Genomic DNA, 16,196 nt, shown 5'->3' on the forward strand with positions numbered 1-16,196 from the left:
GCATCATCCCACATGGCAGCAGACTTGCTCTTCTAGAAGGTGGTAAACATGACAAGAAGTCAAGTCTAGCTCAGAATACACGGTAGACGCAGATGAAACAAAGAGCTCGCAAAACCAGCAAATGCCACTGACCTTCCACCACGTCTGTGTGTTGTGAGCCATTTTCCCCCCCGAGGACCAGATGGAGAGGAGCAAATGGAAGCACAAGACAGATGTTTCACAAGACCCCGGCTGAGTTCTTTTGCCCGCGCGCGGCTGAGAGTGCACGTGTGACTGGGAAGGAAATAAATTGAATGCCCGAGTAAAGCGGAGCGAGTGAAGAAAATGAACTCAAAGGATGTGAGAGAGTGTATTAAAACCCTTCCGGTCTGAGCCTCTGCTACTCCACTTCCTCTGTATGCATGCAAAGCAAGGATTCAAACCCTCCCTCAGCCTGCTAGTGTATGGAGAAGATTAAAGTTTGATTTAGTTTGTGTTTTACGGTACGGTTCCACCTTTTCAGAGGGCTAATCTGGAGACGTAAGGGTGTGTATTAAAAAAATGCCATGACATTATTAAAACAAATGTCATGTATTTGGGTCAGAAATCATAAATACAAAAACACTTAAAGTCAAACTCTAACAGGCCTCACTTGGCAAGTTTGGTTTGATTGGAAGGGTTGCCAGGTGAAATCCTTTTCTCTCCAAAAATACCATGGTAACACACCTGGAGCTGTATGTTGACTGTAAATCACGGTGGTGGAGTGATGGTCGTATGGGCTTGGTTATTCTGGGTCTTGAATTTGTAGGGGACTTTGAATACAAAGATTCATTTAGAAATTAAAATGAACCATTTTCCTTCCTGTTCACAAATATTCACTGCTTGTGTTGGTGTATCATGAAAAATCCCAATAAAATATATTTACGTTTATGGCTCTGACATAAAAATATAGAAAAGTTTAAGGTTTCTGAATGCTTTCGCAGACCTCTGTAAATGATTCCACAACAAGCGAGACCAATGGGGAAAGTATTTTGAATATTTTTATTTGAATTGTTGCTGAAGCACTTTCTCATAAATATATAGAGAAAAAGAAACAGGCAAGGCTGTTTAAACATGGATACCAGAGGGGGAAAGTGGAACGCCCAGGCAGCACCATGGCCAGCGCCTCCGCGCCAGCTACGTTTAGTGGAAACCTCCATAACACAGTCAGGATACTACGGAGAAATCATGAGTCGCCATTTTTTATTTATTTATTTATTTTTTTTACACAAGAGCGTCTGTCTAATTTTAATGACATACACCTAAGTGACGCCGCTCCCCACCCTCTTCGACTGTTTGGCACGTGCTGTGCTCGTGACAGGTGCGCGAATCAAAAGTTGTGGCGTTATTTTAACCTCTCGGGTGTACATTAATATAATTAGCAAGCAGTTTATTTTTACCTCTCGTCACAGTGTAGTATTTGTAAATATTAATATAAATTATACAAATGAAATAAGGTAACTTGACTGAAACGTCAGAGCGCTGCCATAGTTAGTTCGCTTCTGCCTCTTTGTTCGCGCATCCCTTTTCTCTCTCGCGGTGTCGGTGCCATGCGTCAAGCCATTGGACTAATAGACCATCAGTCTTCCCATCACGACAGCACCCTCTCTCCACCCTCCAAGCGCCACGCGCACACACGCACAAGCTTTTCTCACGCGCCGCCACAAACGCTCGCAGCTCTAGCGAAGGAGCAGCGGTGAGATGTTGGTTCCGCCGCGACCCGCCGGCTCTTCCTTCCTTTCGGGCTACTCCTCGGAGCGGAGCGCAGGGAGGGAAGCCTCTGCTATGCGCTCAGCCGAGGAGCTGAAATAAAAGAAGGGGGAATTCGGTCGGGGCTGGATATCTGTTTATTTTTCCCCTTGCGAGGATGACGGAGTGCTGACAAAGAAAACCGGGGGAGCCCTGCTGGCTTCGGTTTACACCCGCGAACTTAAAAGGCACGCGCTTAAAGCTCAGCCAAAGATTTTTCTTCATAAACATTTATTTTTGGGGGAGGGGGAAAGGGAACCATGCCTGTTCGGAGAGGTCATGTCGCGCCACAAAACACATTTCTAGGAGTGATTATTCGGAAATTCGAAGGACAAAGTGAGTACCTGTCCAATGTGGAGAGCTATGATGCTACCTTTTGTTTGTGAGAGCAATTCTTAACAGGAAATCGTTCAAAAGCCTAATTAAATGTTTCATGCCAATTCCCCCTTTATTCTGTATGTTTTTGCTAAAATATAAAGATCTGTATAAAGCCTCCATCTTATTGCGGCACTATCTCTGAAACATATTGAAAAAAATCTAACCTTTTAATTGGAGCACATTAGTTCAGAGGGCTGGGAGGGAAATCCCACGTTAAGCAAATGTTTTTTTATTCTGTAATATTAATCATTTTAACAATTGCACAGATTTTATTCTTTGTGCAGTTTAATGCAGAAGTAGTTTTTTCTTTCTTTTGTTGCACTTTATTGTTTTGGCTATCCAAAAATGTTAATATCAGAGACGGCTGGGACAAAATACAAAGCAGTTTATAAATGAATGGTAAAAACCTATCCAAATCAACCTGACTCAATGGAGAAAAAAATAATCTTGTAAAATCAAGAATCAAATGTGTTTACGGGTTTTCAGAGAAAGCATCACTAGCCACACCCGGGAGTGACCATGTTAGACCTGTACAATTAAGCAATCACTTTACTGGAGCCAGTCTGAAAGCATGAAGTAGCCAATCTGAAGAAATAATAAATGCATCAGTCTGAAAAGGGTTATAAAGCTATTTCTAAGGTTTTAATCTTCAGAGAAAATATGAAACATTAGTGAACTGTATCAGGTGTAACTGACTGCTGACATGACTTAATGAGATCATCAGTGGCTTAACCAGGAGGTCACAAACATCTAAACCACTGCCAGCCTCAAAAAGGTGACTTAGTGCTATCTACTGGGTTTCTTTAGGTTTCATTTAATTTAACTTGACTTCATTCCTGGATGGGATCAGCTGGAATGTACTTAACTTTGAATCTGTGTGATCTGATTGCCTTTTTTTATTTTATTTAAATGGGTTGTGAATTGGCTATATATTAAAAAACTGAATTGAATTAAGATCTGTATACAACATTTAACAATCAGAAGCAGGCTGCACAAAAATGGCATTTAAAGGAGAGTTGCAAAGGCAAAAGTAATACTAAGGCCCATCTCATGTTTGCTGAAATTGGAACTATCTCAAAGGTGTCCAGCTATGCTGAGTATAAAATTAAAACCATGAAAGATTGAAAACCCAAACGGGGTTCTAGCAGTATGATGATCTGGGGCTGCTTCAGGACATAGATGACTTGCTGTATGATTTTTGCTCTCAAGCAAAAATTCCTGAAGGGCCATACCTAGTCATCAGTTTGTGACCTCAGGTCTGCCTAAAACCTAGCTTCAGGGGGACTCTTACCGTTTCACAAAAAGAAGAACTCCCTTGGGCCGACCCAGAACCCAAAGGAGAATTATACGTCTCTTCAGGACTAGCAGCACCTCAGGATCTCCCACAAGGAGCTTGTGCTCAAATGACAAAATATGATGCTGAACTAGGCTGGAGAGATTTTTCATAAGCTCAACATAAATTCCACCTACAGTCTCATTGACTTGACTCTACAAAAAAGGCTTTTTTTAATTCCCCAAACAATGATGTAAGATTAATTTAGCTTTCCTAAACGTTGATCTATTTGTCACAGTTCTAGTTGTTTAAGCTTCATTATTGCTCTTAATGTAACTATGGACAAGTTTGCACAGATGAGGTTAAATGCACATTCATTGGGTTAAATTATTTTTACACACTAGAACAGAGTTATGTAGTAGCATAATAAACTGTTTTTACACTCAAAAGTGACTAAAATAGATAAAAGGTATTTAACTCTACATACCTGAAACCAATTTCTGTAAAAATGACACATTAATAGATCATGTCTTGAAATTTTAGAGCAAATTAGTTGAATCGAGCTTTCTCACCCTTGATTGTGGTTTGTTGATGGATTTTAAAGTGGAGCAGAATACCAGTTTTGTTTTGCCATTTTTAGGTTTTTTGATAACATGACAAGACTTAATATATACATTGTGAGAAACAAATTTTAACATTGGCATGAAAATATCAAGGAGGTACAAAGCAAATCTGCAAACAATCCACAAAATACAGACTAACCTCAAAAACAGGCAGAAGCTACTCAGACATCTTGGACAAATAACAAATTGGAAAAATAAAATTCATAAATGACTGAAATTAGTTTTCCCAACTAGTAATTTTGTATTTTGATTCGAATGTCTGAACAGTGGGGAGGCCAGAACATTTTTAGGAGTTACCAACCACAACATAAAGCAAATTATTTTCACAAAAGCGCGTCGCACATTCTCACTCATAATGTTTGCTGCTTTAATAACTGTGACACCGCTGTCTTTGTCCATTCCCACAGCAATAACCTAAACACACACACTCTTCTCCTCCACAACGTTCCAGATAAGAAATTCATCATCGCCAATGCCCGCGTGCAGAACTGCGCCATCATCTACTGCAACGACGGCTTCTGCGAGATGACGGGCTTCTCCCGGCCGGATGTCATGCAGAGGCCGTGCACGTGCGACTTCCTGCACGGCCAGTTTACCAGCCGGCACGCCGTGGCCCAGGTGGCCCAGGCTCTTCTGGGCTCCGAGGAGCGCAAGGTGGAGATCACCTACCACCGCAAGGACGGTGAGTTCGCCGGTCGGGATGCGCCGGTGGTTTTCTGTCTGCTGTCTGCAGACCACCATCTCTGCCCACTTAGAACCCGGAAGCTGTTCATTAGCTCCATCATGATGGGCCACTTTAGGAAGGATGCAGACCAATGCGAACATGCTGAGGCCTCTGATCTAATCATCCCCACATTTCTACAAAGCATCCCGAGCACAGAGGTATCGAATAACTCACTGTGCTGCTCATGATTTCCTGTTGAAAGTTGTTAGAGGTTAAAACCGCAGCCTGCGACTCTGTTTTAGCCGTACTTTGGATAATCCGATGTGCATATGGTGCTTGTGAATACAAAGTGCAGATCATGACTTGCGCGACAGCTGGTATTGTCTTAGTGTGTGACTGGAGCGAAAGTTTAGCTGATTCAGGGATGGTGTGTGACCTGTAGCGACAGCGTCTGTGTCCTGGTAATTAGCCCTCCTCGTGTAACGTTTTGGTGGCGTCAGTCTGGTGCAGGGCAGAGAAACCCCCCAAACATACACAACCAAACCAGAAGTTTACATACACCATTTTAAAAAATGAAAACATGCAATTTTTTCACACTGTCTAAAGTGAGATCAATAACATTTTTCCAGTTTAGGTTAACTAGAATAAGCATTTTTTTTCTATTTGCCAAATTCCAGAATAATGAGAGAGATTTTAACATTTTATTTATTACTTTCTTCAAAGTTAAAAGTTTAAATACATTTCACTAGTATTTGGTACTGTTGCCCTTAAGCTGTATGACTCGGGGCAATAGTTGACTTAAAACTGGAAAACTTGATTCTGATTATGTCAGACCAGAAGTATATGTAAACTTCTGGTTTCAACTGTATTATCATAAATAATATTGCAGGTCAGGTATGATTGGTGATTCCCTGAAGTCATCACTTCATCAGAAAACCGCAATAAAATAGTCAATTAGTTTTTATTGTGTGTGTTTTTTTTAATTGATTATATTAATGGAGCAGCGGTGGAGTTATGGCAATCCTGATAAAAAATCAATAAAACACTCGAGTGATGCTGAATCGTTTCAGTTTTGTCAGCAGTGTTTTACTGCTTTTATTTTAGACATCTATTTATTCTAAATCTGTTTATTGAATATTAAACAGCAGTTAGAAAATGTTTGTGAAGGGAAAGATTTTTCTGTCTGCAACAGAAAAATTTGTTTCTCCAACATCATTAGTCTCAAGAATATTCCTCATTGTTGCCACTAATATGGATGGAAATGTTTACAAAGTCTCAGTCCAGCACCTGCATTGATTACTGTGAACTACTGCAGATTTCATATCAGTATTTTTCTGCCACTGCTTCATTCTTCATACAGTTCCTTACTGAACTGTTTATACTCCTTGAACTTTTTAAAGTTCCGGCCGCAAACTTTGATGTATTTTAATCAGATTTTATGTGAATTAACAAAAATAAACAATGTAGTGTGTATTTATGAAGTGGAAGGGGAGCACATGTATTTCAACTTCTCAGTTTTTCCACGTCAACCAACAATTAAAACCCCATTTTCGTCAAAAGTGAACTAAAGGCGTTTTTTCGTCTGTAAGCCAGTGCCGTTTTCAAGCTGGTTTAACAGAACGCAGGGAATAGGAAAGAGGGTAGGTTTGAAAAAGCTGCTCCAAATGATCGTGTCCTTGGAGATGTAGCCAGGGGTCAAAGGTTGAGAGAGACAAATACAGTAATGCTGGAGGGAATGGGTTGTGAGATGTGGCCTTATGGTTTGTTCTTTTAGTCTGAATCCTTTCAGAACAGATCAGTAAAGTCTCATTTGTATCTTTGATAAATTTTTGACTTATCTGCTAGAAATGTATTTCTATATATCCTCCAATATCACCAAAAAAAGAAATTCTACAATATTGTTTTGTAGTAATTAAGCAAACAATAATGTAATTTGTGACAATAATACATCTTATATAATCACAGGAAAAGCTTTTAGCTCTTAGTTTTTAGTCTTTTAGGTTTAGCATGGAGACACGTTTATGTTCTTGATCAAAGGAGGACATTCACATATGAGATGTTGAGGTATGTTACACAAACACTCTTCGATGTGAAAGTTGTTACTGAGGGAAGAAGCCTCAACATTAGCTAGTTCCTATGACATGTTTTAAAAGGAAGTCAAACAGAGTGAAGATAGTTGAAAGCATGACTCATTTTGTGTGTTAAAAAAAAATCTGTCACTGGATGTTGTCTTGAAGCCGGCTTTGTTCAAACTTTAGAGTGAAAGTCAGAGTGTATGTTCTCTGCAGCAAATGCAATCAAAGTTTGGATTTAATAAAGCTAACTGTGCTAACTGTTACCCTCAAAGGATTTAGGCAGTTTCAAAATATCAATTCAAAACAATTTTGTCTTTGTTTTCAATTAGCAAAATCCAGTTATGCAGTTGGTCAGGCACCTGTTTTGTATCACAACTTTTCTTCTTTCCACTGAACTTTCCATCAACATGCCTGGATAGAGCTCCAGTTTCTATAGTAGTAACCTTTACTGTACTCAGGTATGCATGTATATTGGGGAATAATTTAAATACTGTTTACTTACATTACTGCAGAAGTATGTTATTTGCTTTAATTTAGCGCATTACACCAATGCAAAAAGTCTGGTTTTCCTTCTTTTGGTGATTTTTTTCTTCTTTTCTTGTCAATTTATAAATTTAGTTGAAAATAAGCAACTCTTAGAGCAGATTCAGCTACATTTGTTCTAACTGTAGCAGGTTTGTCTCTTCCAAAAAGTTCAGCCTGAGTCAATCTGCTGAACAAACAGCATTAATGAGGACACAGAGACCCTCATGCTGCATAAAGCTGGAGCACAGTTGCATTGGACAGAGTGGCTGCTCTACAGGGACCTTGAATAAAGAGCTAGATGGAACCCGACTGTCAGACCTTGCCACGGGGGAAAACATTTCTTTCTCATTCTTGCTCCTCTGTCCCTAATTACCTCGGTTCTGTGGTCGTACCTGATCCACAGCTTCACCATGGAGGGTCACTTACTCGTTTCTGGCCCCTACAATAGATTTTTTAAAATTAAAAACAATAAGAAAACATAGTTGTTATTGTTCTTAGAAGTCAGAAACTACTGTGGGATCAAAAGACAAGACCACCTCGTGTTAGAAACAATACCCTCACAAGCATTTCTGGAAGTAGTTTCAGATTCTACCACCACAGTCGGTTCGTGTTCTACAGCTTGAGTTTGTGTGCAGCTTGCTGACTCCTCTCCTCACCGTGAACAGTGGGATTGTCTGTGAAGCAATTTTTTCTTCTTCTTAATCCCCTGACTCAAGTTGAGCAGAGGCCGTTCCCGCTGTCCTTTAACGCCCCTCAAGGAGATTGTGCTTGTCAGCACGATCTCGGGCTCATTCCGAATGCTGAATGATTCGCACCTTTGCTCATGCACCCTCCCGTCCGTTTGACCTCCAGAACAAGAAGCGGCTGTTAAAGACCCTCAAGTTTTGAGTTTTCTGCCTTCGCTTTATGAGTGTGCTCTTCTGCAGTACATTGCAACAGCTTTCATATTTGACTTTTTACCCAAATAAAAGTGATGTTGTGGCTGAAACTTGACACATTGTTAAAGTTGAAGGGGTGTGAATATTTTTGCAAGGTACTTTTAAACAGTGGGGCCATCTGAAACCCAGGGAGACAATTAGGTTGTGGACGTAAAGAAGGTCAGGAACTTAATTTAATGAAAACTCAATTACTCACAATAACAGTGGTTATACTGTCACTGTTTGTTTATAATTATCTCTCATGTCAGAAGTTTAATTACTCTAAATAACTCTGTGCAGTCCTTTACGTTTTATTGTGTCGAGCAACAAAATTAAGACATTTACATCCTTTCTTTTGATGGTTCCAAGTAATTATGTTTTAGGTGGAATAATGAGATTTGTTTCTGATTATCCCTAAGTCAGCCAGAAATCACAGTCACATGGAGCATTGGTAAAACTTATTGTGCAATATTTTAGCAAGAAAGCAACATTTGGATTTATAAAATGTGATTTTCTTCCCACTCAAACTAATGTGAATAATTAGCAAATGCAGACATGTAGATTACAGGAGGTTCTTAGCTTTAAATGGGTCTGGTGCTAAAATAATTGATGGTGTTTTTACATCTGATGGTCCAGTAGACTCGGTTTGATTGGCAGTTCACTTTCGCCCTGCAAAACAAAACCTTTAAAAACCCTGTTCACCACCCCAAAATATAAATGAAAATAAAGTACAGGCAGATTTTGGCAGTTGTAGAATTTTTTGTGTGTGTCTTTAGTAAACAACTTGAAGCCGTTTCTAACACTTGCACTAGACACACAAATCTGTTTGGGTTGTATTTACCCAGAATACCGTGCGCTTTTGTTCGCTTCTTGCTTTTGGAGCAGCTTCTAGTCCACTTGTCATCCACATATGCACTTGAACTGCGCCAGAATTCACTTCAACCAAACCGAGACCGAGGTTTGTAGGCAGAGTTGGATTTTTCTTTGGTCCACATCAGAGTTAAATTGCACATCGTCACCAAAATGAACCGGACTTTCTAGGCAAACAAACTATTAGTAGATTATTATTGATTTTCTGCAGACACATTAGGCATTACTCCAAACTTGAACAGCTAGATTTTTTTCTGCATTTTTTCCTGCATCTAACTTAGACTTTATAGCTGCATTAATAAAAATCTTTTGTACAATTCCCAGCAGACTATGTTTTCATATAAAAGAGGGTCTTCTTTTCACAGCCAATCAACCGTAAAAGCCTGATTTGTGAAGTGCTGCGCTAATGGATGCATAGGAGCCCATCTGTTACTGTCACAACAAATGGTCCAAATGGATAGGTAAATGGGGTATTTCTGTCGTTTCTATTTAATAAATTAGAGGAAAACATTAGAAGCGCTTATATATGTGTTCTGGTGTTATGGTAAACTGCTCAGAGTGATGGAAAAAAGCACAGATCTGAGGTGATGAAAAGACTCAATGTTATTGATTGTGAAAACCTTAAAAGGGTTGGGAAGCCATGTTGAAAGATAAATATTCGACAACACATTCCTTCAGGATATGTTGCCGTCCAGTCATAAACAACCTTCTCTTTCTTTAGAGATTACATTAAGCCCAAAATAAATAACCTCTATTAAAAAATATATGTATTTAGTGGTGATTATTTTATGCAAATCAGCACATATTTACATTTGTTGTAATATCCTGGCAAATTTCACCCATTCATTTCCTAAAGGCAATGTTTCAGCCATAAGTCTGACACGCTGTGAAAGCTCTGAGCTGCACATGGAAAATGATGCTGAAAATGTCACACTACAAATAGATTGTAGTTTCTTGTGACTCGTCGATCCTCACCGAGATTTAAAGACCTTTTCCCTTGCATTTGAAATGTGTTGGACAAATGTCTCAATTTCAGCTGGTGATGAACATTCGCTGCCACAAAGCAAGCTTTTACTTCAAACAGAAAAACAAGACTGTGTCACTTTTATAGCCGTTGCTCAAATACAAAACCAAAAAAGAGCAAGCCTGAATTATGTACATTCATTCTGGGCAGGATTCTGGTTTACAGTAACGAACAATCTTTTTTTAAACTTCACTTGACGCCATGATCAGACTGTAGAAACAAGATTCTCTATAAAAATTAACAGAATTGGTGTTTTAAGGTTTATACCACTTAAAAATGTTCCTCCTTAAACTCCTGTTTATTTCCTCCAAGGACGGGTTCAGGATTTCTTCATTCTTCAGCTTTAGCCTGTCATTGCTTCTCCAAAGACTCAGGGTAGACAAGCCATCTAAGGAACTGATTGTATTTCACTCCTTATTCTTCTTCCAGCAACATCGTGCAGACGTGTTAACGAGGCGCTAACTAGGAAGCAGATTTAAAATAGAATCACCTGTTAGCCATCTCTCACTGTCAGTTAGCTAATCCTCTGTATAGGACATGACATTTGTTTAATAGAGAAATTAGCTCATTTGTTTAGACTCATTTTCTGGGTCACTTAGATAATGTCATCATCTCTTAAAGAGCCGTTCTGCTTATTGCCATGCTTATACTTTATGATGAACTTGGTTAACTTGCTTTAGAATATTTAGCAACTACTGCAGAGAGGGTTATCTTCCCTACAGGAAGCCAGACACAATGAGGAGTGATGGAACAGCTCAGGTTGTTTGCCGGACGTAGTTCTGAGTTGGTGTGGCTCCGAAATGGGAAACATGCTCGGTAAAAAACGGTTCTTGTAGATGCACTGCTGAACACATGAGATAAGCTTTTTTTTTTTAGCTTGCAGTGCCTTCATTTTGTCACATTTAGCTTTGGTCAGAAGCCCTCATTATGTACCTGCTACGAGAAAAATGTAAGCGCACAACAATAATAGCATAAATATTGTTGCATCACTGCATTAATTATTCCCTGCTCACACACTTGCAAGTCTACTTTCAGTAGTGTAAGATAAAATTCTTAAGTAATATAGCACTTAAGCATCACCTTCCTACGCATCTGTTACTGTACAATAAGTATTTTGATTGGTGAAACCGTAACATTTTTGTTGTGTTCCTGCCGGAAATACACAACAGGTATAAAAGCACACACTTGTAGGGTTTATATGAAGCATTCACAGCAGATAGAAACAAAAATGGTGGACAGCATTGTGCTGTGTTGTGCTAATTAACCTTTTCAGTTTAGCATAATCTCTGATAATGTGTTACCTGAGAACTTTGTGTTACTGTTTACAGTGAGGTGGAAACTAGCAAGGCGGAAGCTTTTGAAAAGCACATGTGTATTTGCCATGCCAAAATCACAGTGCCATCTAATGGCCTGGCATGACAACTACAGCTGACTCAAGTATCTTGGTGTTTTTTTCCCAATCGACATCCAAAAATACCTGCAGTTTCCAGGCAGCGATATTATGTAAACATAGTCTCAGACTGCCACATACTTTTTAGACGTGACACAAAGATTATTTATACTTTACATATCCTCTATTGCTATTATTGAACTTAGTGCTACTCAAATGTCACAGTAATTACCCCACTTGAATTTAATCTCATGCTATTCTATGCAGGTGCTCTGTCTGCAATTAACTCGCGTTGACAAGTAATGAATCCATCTAATAATTATTTGACCAATATGGGGCACAGAGACAGAGTTTAACTGTCATCCTCAAATGGTCAATTGATCCTCTATGAAAAATATGTCAAAGACAAGACTAACACTAAATTTTGTACTGTTTATCCCAATAAACACACAATACAAAATTCATACCTTCCAAAGAGTAATTTTTTTGTCTTGCTAGTCCACAGAAAAGTCTTTCAGCCATTGTTGGGAAATGTGAGACAGGCTTTTCACTCCACAGTTTTCACCTCATGATTTTGAGTGAATGCCATTTTGTGCCATTTCTCTTCTACTGTCGAATCATCAACACTGAGCTAAACTGAGCCAAGTGTAGCTTGCAGTGCTTCAGATGCTGTTCTGGGTTCCTGTGTGACCTCCTGGATTAGTTGTTGATAGTCTCTTGCAGTAGTTCTGTAAGGCTGACATATTGTAGAAAGTCCAGGACTCTTCTGTATTCAAATTCAAAAATGCTTTATTAATCCCAAAGGGAAACTAAATTTCTCTATTTCTACATAATGGCTGATTTAAATTTCTTCAATTTTGGGTTGCTTTTTGAAGCGTTTTACCATTCTTCAAATTGTCTGACAGGTTCTGTTAGTGATTTCTTGATTCTACAAGTATTCATCTTTAAATGTGTGTTTGAGGAACAAATGAGCAGATTACAGTAAAGTGGAATGAGAAATAAGATCCAGCTGAAAATGAGCTGTTTTTCCCAGAGAGCTGCTTCTGAAAAAAATAAAGCCTGTGTACAGTCTGCATCTGTACACAAAATTCTCCCTCTCAACAGACTAAAACGACTATTGCGTTTTTTGTATTTGGGCCAAAATGCAGCAAGTTATTCATGAATGTTGAGGAGGTGCTTGGAATGAGAGTCGCCAGTTCTTGTGAGTCGCAGAAAAGGTGGATTAATTAGCCATTAGCACCTTTTATTTTAAGTGACAGACATATCCGTGTGTGTGTGGAAAGTCTCTCAATGAGTCTGTTTTGTGGCTTTTCGTGTGCTGTTCACAATTACAAATCTTTCTAAGACACAGAAATGTATCTCTGGGTAAACCTGAACGGTTTAAAAGCATTCTGAGAATGTGGCAACACAAGCTGTGCTTGCTTCATTTTCTGCTTATGAGCACCTCCCTGCCTGTCACAGCATCACTTCTCAATCCCTGCACAAAGTCTTTCTGTGCAGTCCAGCATAGTGTTGTCCTGGCAACCGCTGCATCTTTGGAGCTCTCTTGCAATTCCCCCTGCTTTCCTACAATTCAGGCTCAAATAAAGAGAGCAGAAAAATGTCCGGTTTAAGTAAGGCAGCAAAACCTTTCAACATAAAAATGTTCTTAACTGAAGATTAAAATATAGACAAATCATCTCATTATTTAAAAATATAGTCAGATCATTTTTTTAAGTGTTAATTTTATCTACTATACGTAAGTATTTCAAATTGTGCTCAATTGTTAGAACTTCTATTGATCAGACTGCAGTAGGGCTCTGCCAGTATGTTGTTTTTATTCAAGAATTGAATATTAAATATCAGGTTTTATTCATAAAAACATAAACAAGTTTTATTTAATGGGATTTAATGGTTTACAGACTAACTGTGTAACGTTGCGTATTTTCTCACATTTTAACCTCGACTTGTAGCTATCAGATCTTTGACAGTTGCAGCTTAATGGCGCCTGTGAATAATGTAGGCCACTCTGAAGTTGCATCTATGGATTAAACTCACACACTCTGCCATTATCTGATGATATTACACCAACTACAGTGTAAACAGTATAACAGCCCCCTCCCCCACTCTGCTCTGGCTCAATTTCCTAGCACACCCACCCTGCTATACGACACCAGCTCCATGCAAATAAGACGCCATTCACTTAGTCAGTGTGTGTCATGTGACTTGCATTATGTCTGCCTACTCTCATTCACAGATTGGATATGAGAAAAGGGATGAACAGACATTCACATTTTCCCCCCCGTCAGTCTCATTCATTGGTTAGATTACACACAGCTTAGCTTTCATTCTAGAGATTTTGCAATCCTGCGCAGTGCTTTGCAAAACTATGCACTCTAACAAAGTTCTTCTTTTTTCACTTTTTTCATTACTCCTACATGTTGCAGATCAAATTTTAAAATAAAAAAACAGTACATGCAAAATGCAATTTAAATTGTTATTGAATTTCTATCTTTGAAACATAAATACATATTAAAAAATAAAAAATACACATAAAAAAGTGGCACTACTTCCCCTGTCCGCATAAAAAAATAAGAAAATTATACAGTGAACTCTCTAACTTATTATTTAATAAAGGACATGAATATCTGGTCTGTTTTTACCCCAGGAACTAACATTTGGGGCAGTCTCTGTCATGACTTAAATCAATTCTTTAATTTTTTTCCAAATTTACAATGATCTCCATCAGAAAATGAAACACCAGGGGACATTCCCAAAGATATGAAGAAAATGACCATTGTCTTTGCCACATTTCCAGCATTTATCCTGCAGTAGACCTGTCCTCAGTATCTTTGGTGGGCTTTAATAATACCGGTGTACAAAATGCCATTTTTAAAAGGTTGTATTCAGGGAAAAAGCTTCCCAAAACCAACCTGAAAAAAAAAGAATTGCCTCCTACAGTTAATGAAGGGGCATTAAGGGGTAATCAAAACAGTATTTTTTCCCTAATAAAATTATACCTGTTTCTGAAATAAAATGTTTTTTTGATCACCTGAAACATGTAAGAGTGGCAAAAAGCAACAACAAAAGTATGGGGAAAAAAATGCTCTTTTTCTTTTTACAGCCCCTGATATTGTTGGTATTTATGATGTTGCTGCCCACTGGTCTGTTTGACTGTCTAAATCTGATGAATCGAGCAACATGGGAAATCCTACGCACAGAAAGTAGGCCCTCTAGAGCTACCATCTGCTAAATGCCAGGCCAAGATCAGCACTCTGCTGCACCACAGGCAAAGCTTTGATGGAGACTGATTCAACAGACGCTCAGTCAGAAAAGACAGCCTCTGGTTTAATATAAAAAGATATTACAATCAACCAAAACCAACATTTTCACATTGTGAAAGCATTAAATCACAATGAATTAATATGGAGAAATGTTAAAATATTCTTCAGTTTGTTAACCGTTAGGAGTCAATATGTTGACTTTTTTTTTTAAACAAGACTATCCAAAGTGTTTTTCAGTAAAGAAAATGACATTTGAAGGCCAGCATCCAAACTTAAAGCAATTGAATAACTAAGACATGACTAAAACTGAAAACCCTTTTATTTTTTTTACAGTCGTACAATTATGTAACATACTGAAAATGAAAGTATGCAACATTTTTCCTGTCTTGTTGTGGCAAGAAATTGTTTATTGTAGTGATGTTAAAAGTATTGTAGGCAGATTTAGTTACATCATGGAAACACAATTGTGTTATTGTTTCTATATTCTGTGGTGACAAACTAATATATAGTTGTACGTCAGCATATGTATAGTAAGAGATGTTGTCTGAGCTACAGCGTTTGTGTAGATTTTGAATAACAGTTGCCATTGAGGATCTTTCCTTGTGATCTTTATCTTAATTGCAGTTGAACAGCACTGCACCCAATAAATAGCCATAAAAAGATGTGAAAGGTTATAACTAACAAGTTAGATAAACACATGAGCACATATGGTTCTGGTAATTTTTTGGACTTCAACCAAAACTGCTGTAATAACTGTAGTCTACTCCAAGTCTAGTGTGGTTCATGACTGACATTGAGGTTTTAAAAACCAATAAAAAAAGGGTTGTTTTGTTTTGTTTTTTTAACAAAGGCAACTTTGTTGAATTGAATTTGGTTAGCTGAACAAGGTAAATAAAAAATGTGCATCTTGTAGCTTCTTTCTGTAGACAAAAAATCTGTGTACAAAACGCACCCACTGTAGGAGCCCGAATAAACTACCTCTGAGTTCAGTTATTTATTTTTAGAAGATTATATCTCTATTTTTCTTTTACCATAGCCTAACTATCTGTTGCTCATAGCAGAATTGTTTCTTTCAGCTTCACACAGATACTTGGTGACTTACTAGCTATTTTCAATGAGCCACCGTACAGTTTTTATTTCGCTGCAAAGCCTTATTACTCATGAACTAAAGTAGTTTCTCACCCTCTGTCAGCAGAAGTGCCTGACTCAGACACACGCTGACACAGGGTCAGAGAGTGAGCTGAAGAAGTTGATTTGATGACAATTAACCTCAGCAGGCTGCAGAGGCTGAACACTTCACAGGCAGAGGAAGAGAGAGAGAGAGGCGGATAGGGAAAGAAGGTGAGAGATGTCACTACAACACCTCAAAGTGCAACAGCTCTATTCTGCTGGAGGCACAGCTCACACCAGTGTCAGTCATTTAGAAA

The 16,196-nt window shown here is 38.5% G+C and overlaps 1 protein-coding gene across 4 annotated transcripts in view; it reads left to right on the plus strand.

The window, feature by feature from the left end:
• The first annotated feature begins 1,206 nt into the window (after positions 1 to 1,206).
• The window catches only part of LOC116715857 (potassium voltage-gated channel subfamily H member 7-like), a 73,329-nt gene continuing 58,339 nt past the window's right edge, over positions 1,207 to 16,196 (plus strand). The window contains exons 1-2 of one of the 4 annotated variants that reach the window (XM_032556564.1): positions 1,207 to 2,103; positions 4,493 to 4,723. In XM_032556564.1, coding sequence (XP_032412455.1) covers positions 2,028 to 2,103; positions 4,493 to 4,723 — 307 coding nt within the window. In that variant the 5' untranslated portion in view covers positions 1,207 to 2,027. The remainder of the gene's footprint in view (positions 2,104 to 4,492; positions 4,724 to 16,196) is intronic. The other 3 variants (XM_032556565.1, XM_032556566.1, XM_032556567.1) reach the window with 3 other exon arrangements.

This window comes from Xiphophorus hellerii, chromosome 24, assembly GCF_003331165.1.
Source record: "Xiphophorus hellerii strain 12219 chromosome 24, Xiphophorus_hellerii-4.1, whole genome shotgun sequence".
NCBI lineage: Eukaryota > Metazoa > Chordata > Actinopteri > Cyprinodontiformes > Poeciliidae > Xiphophorus > Xiphophorus hellerii.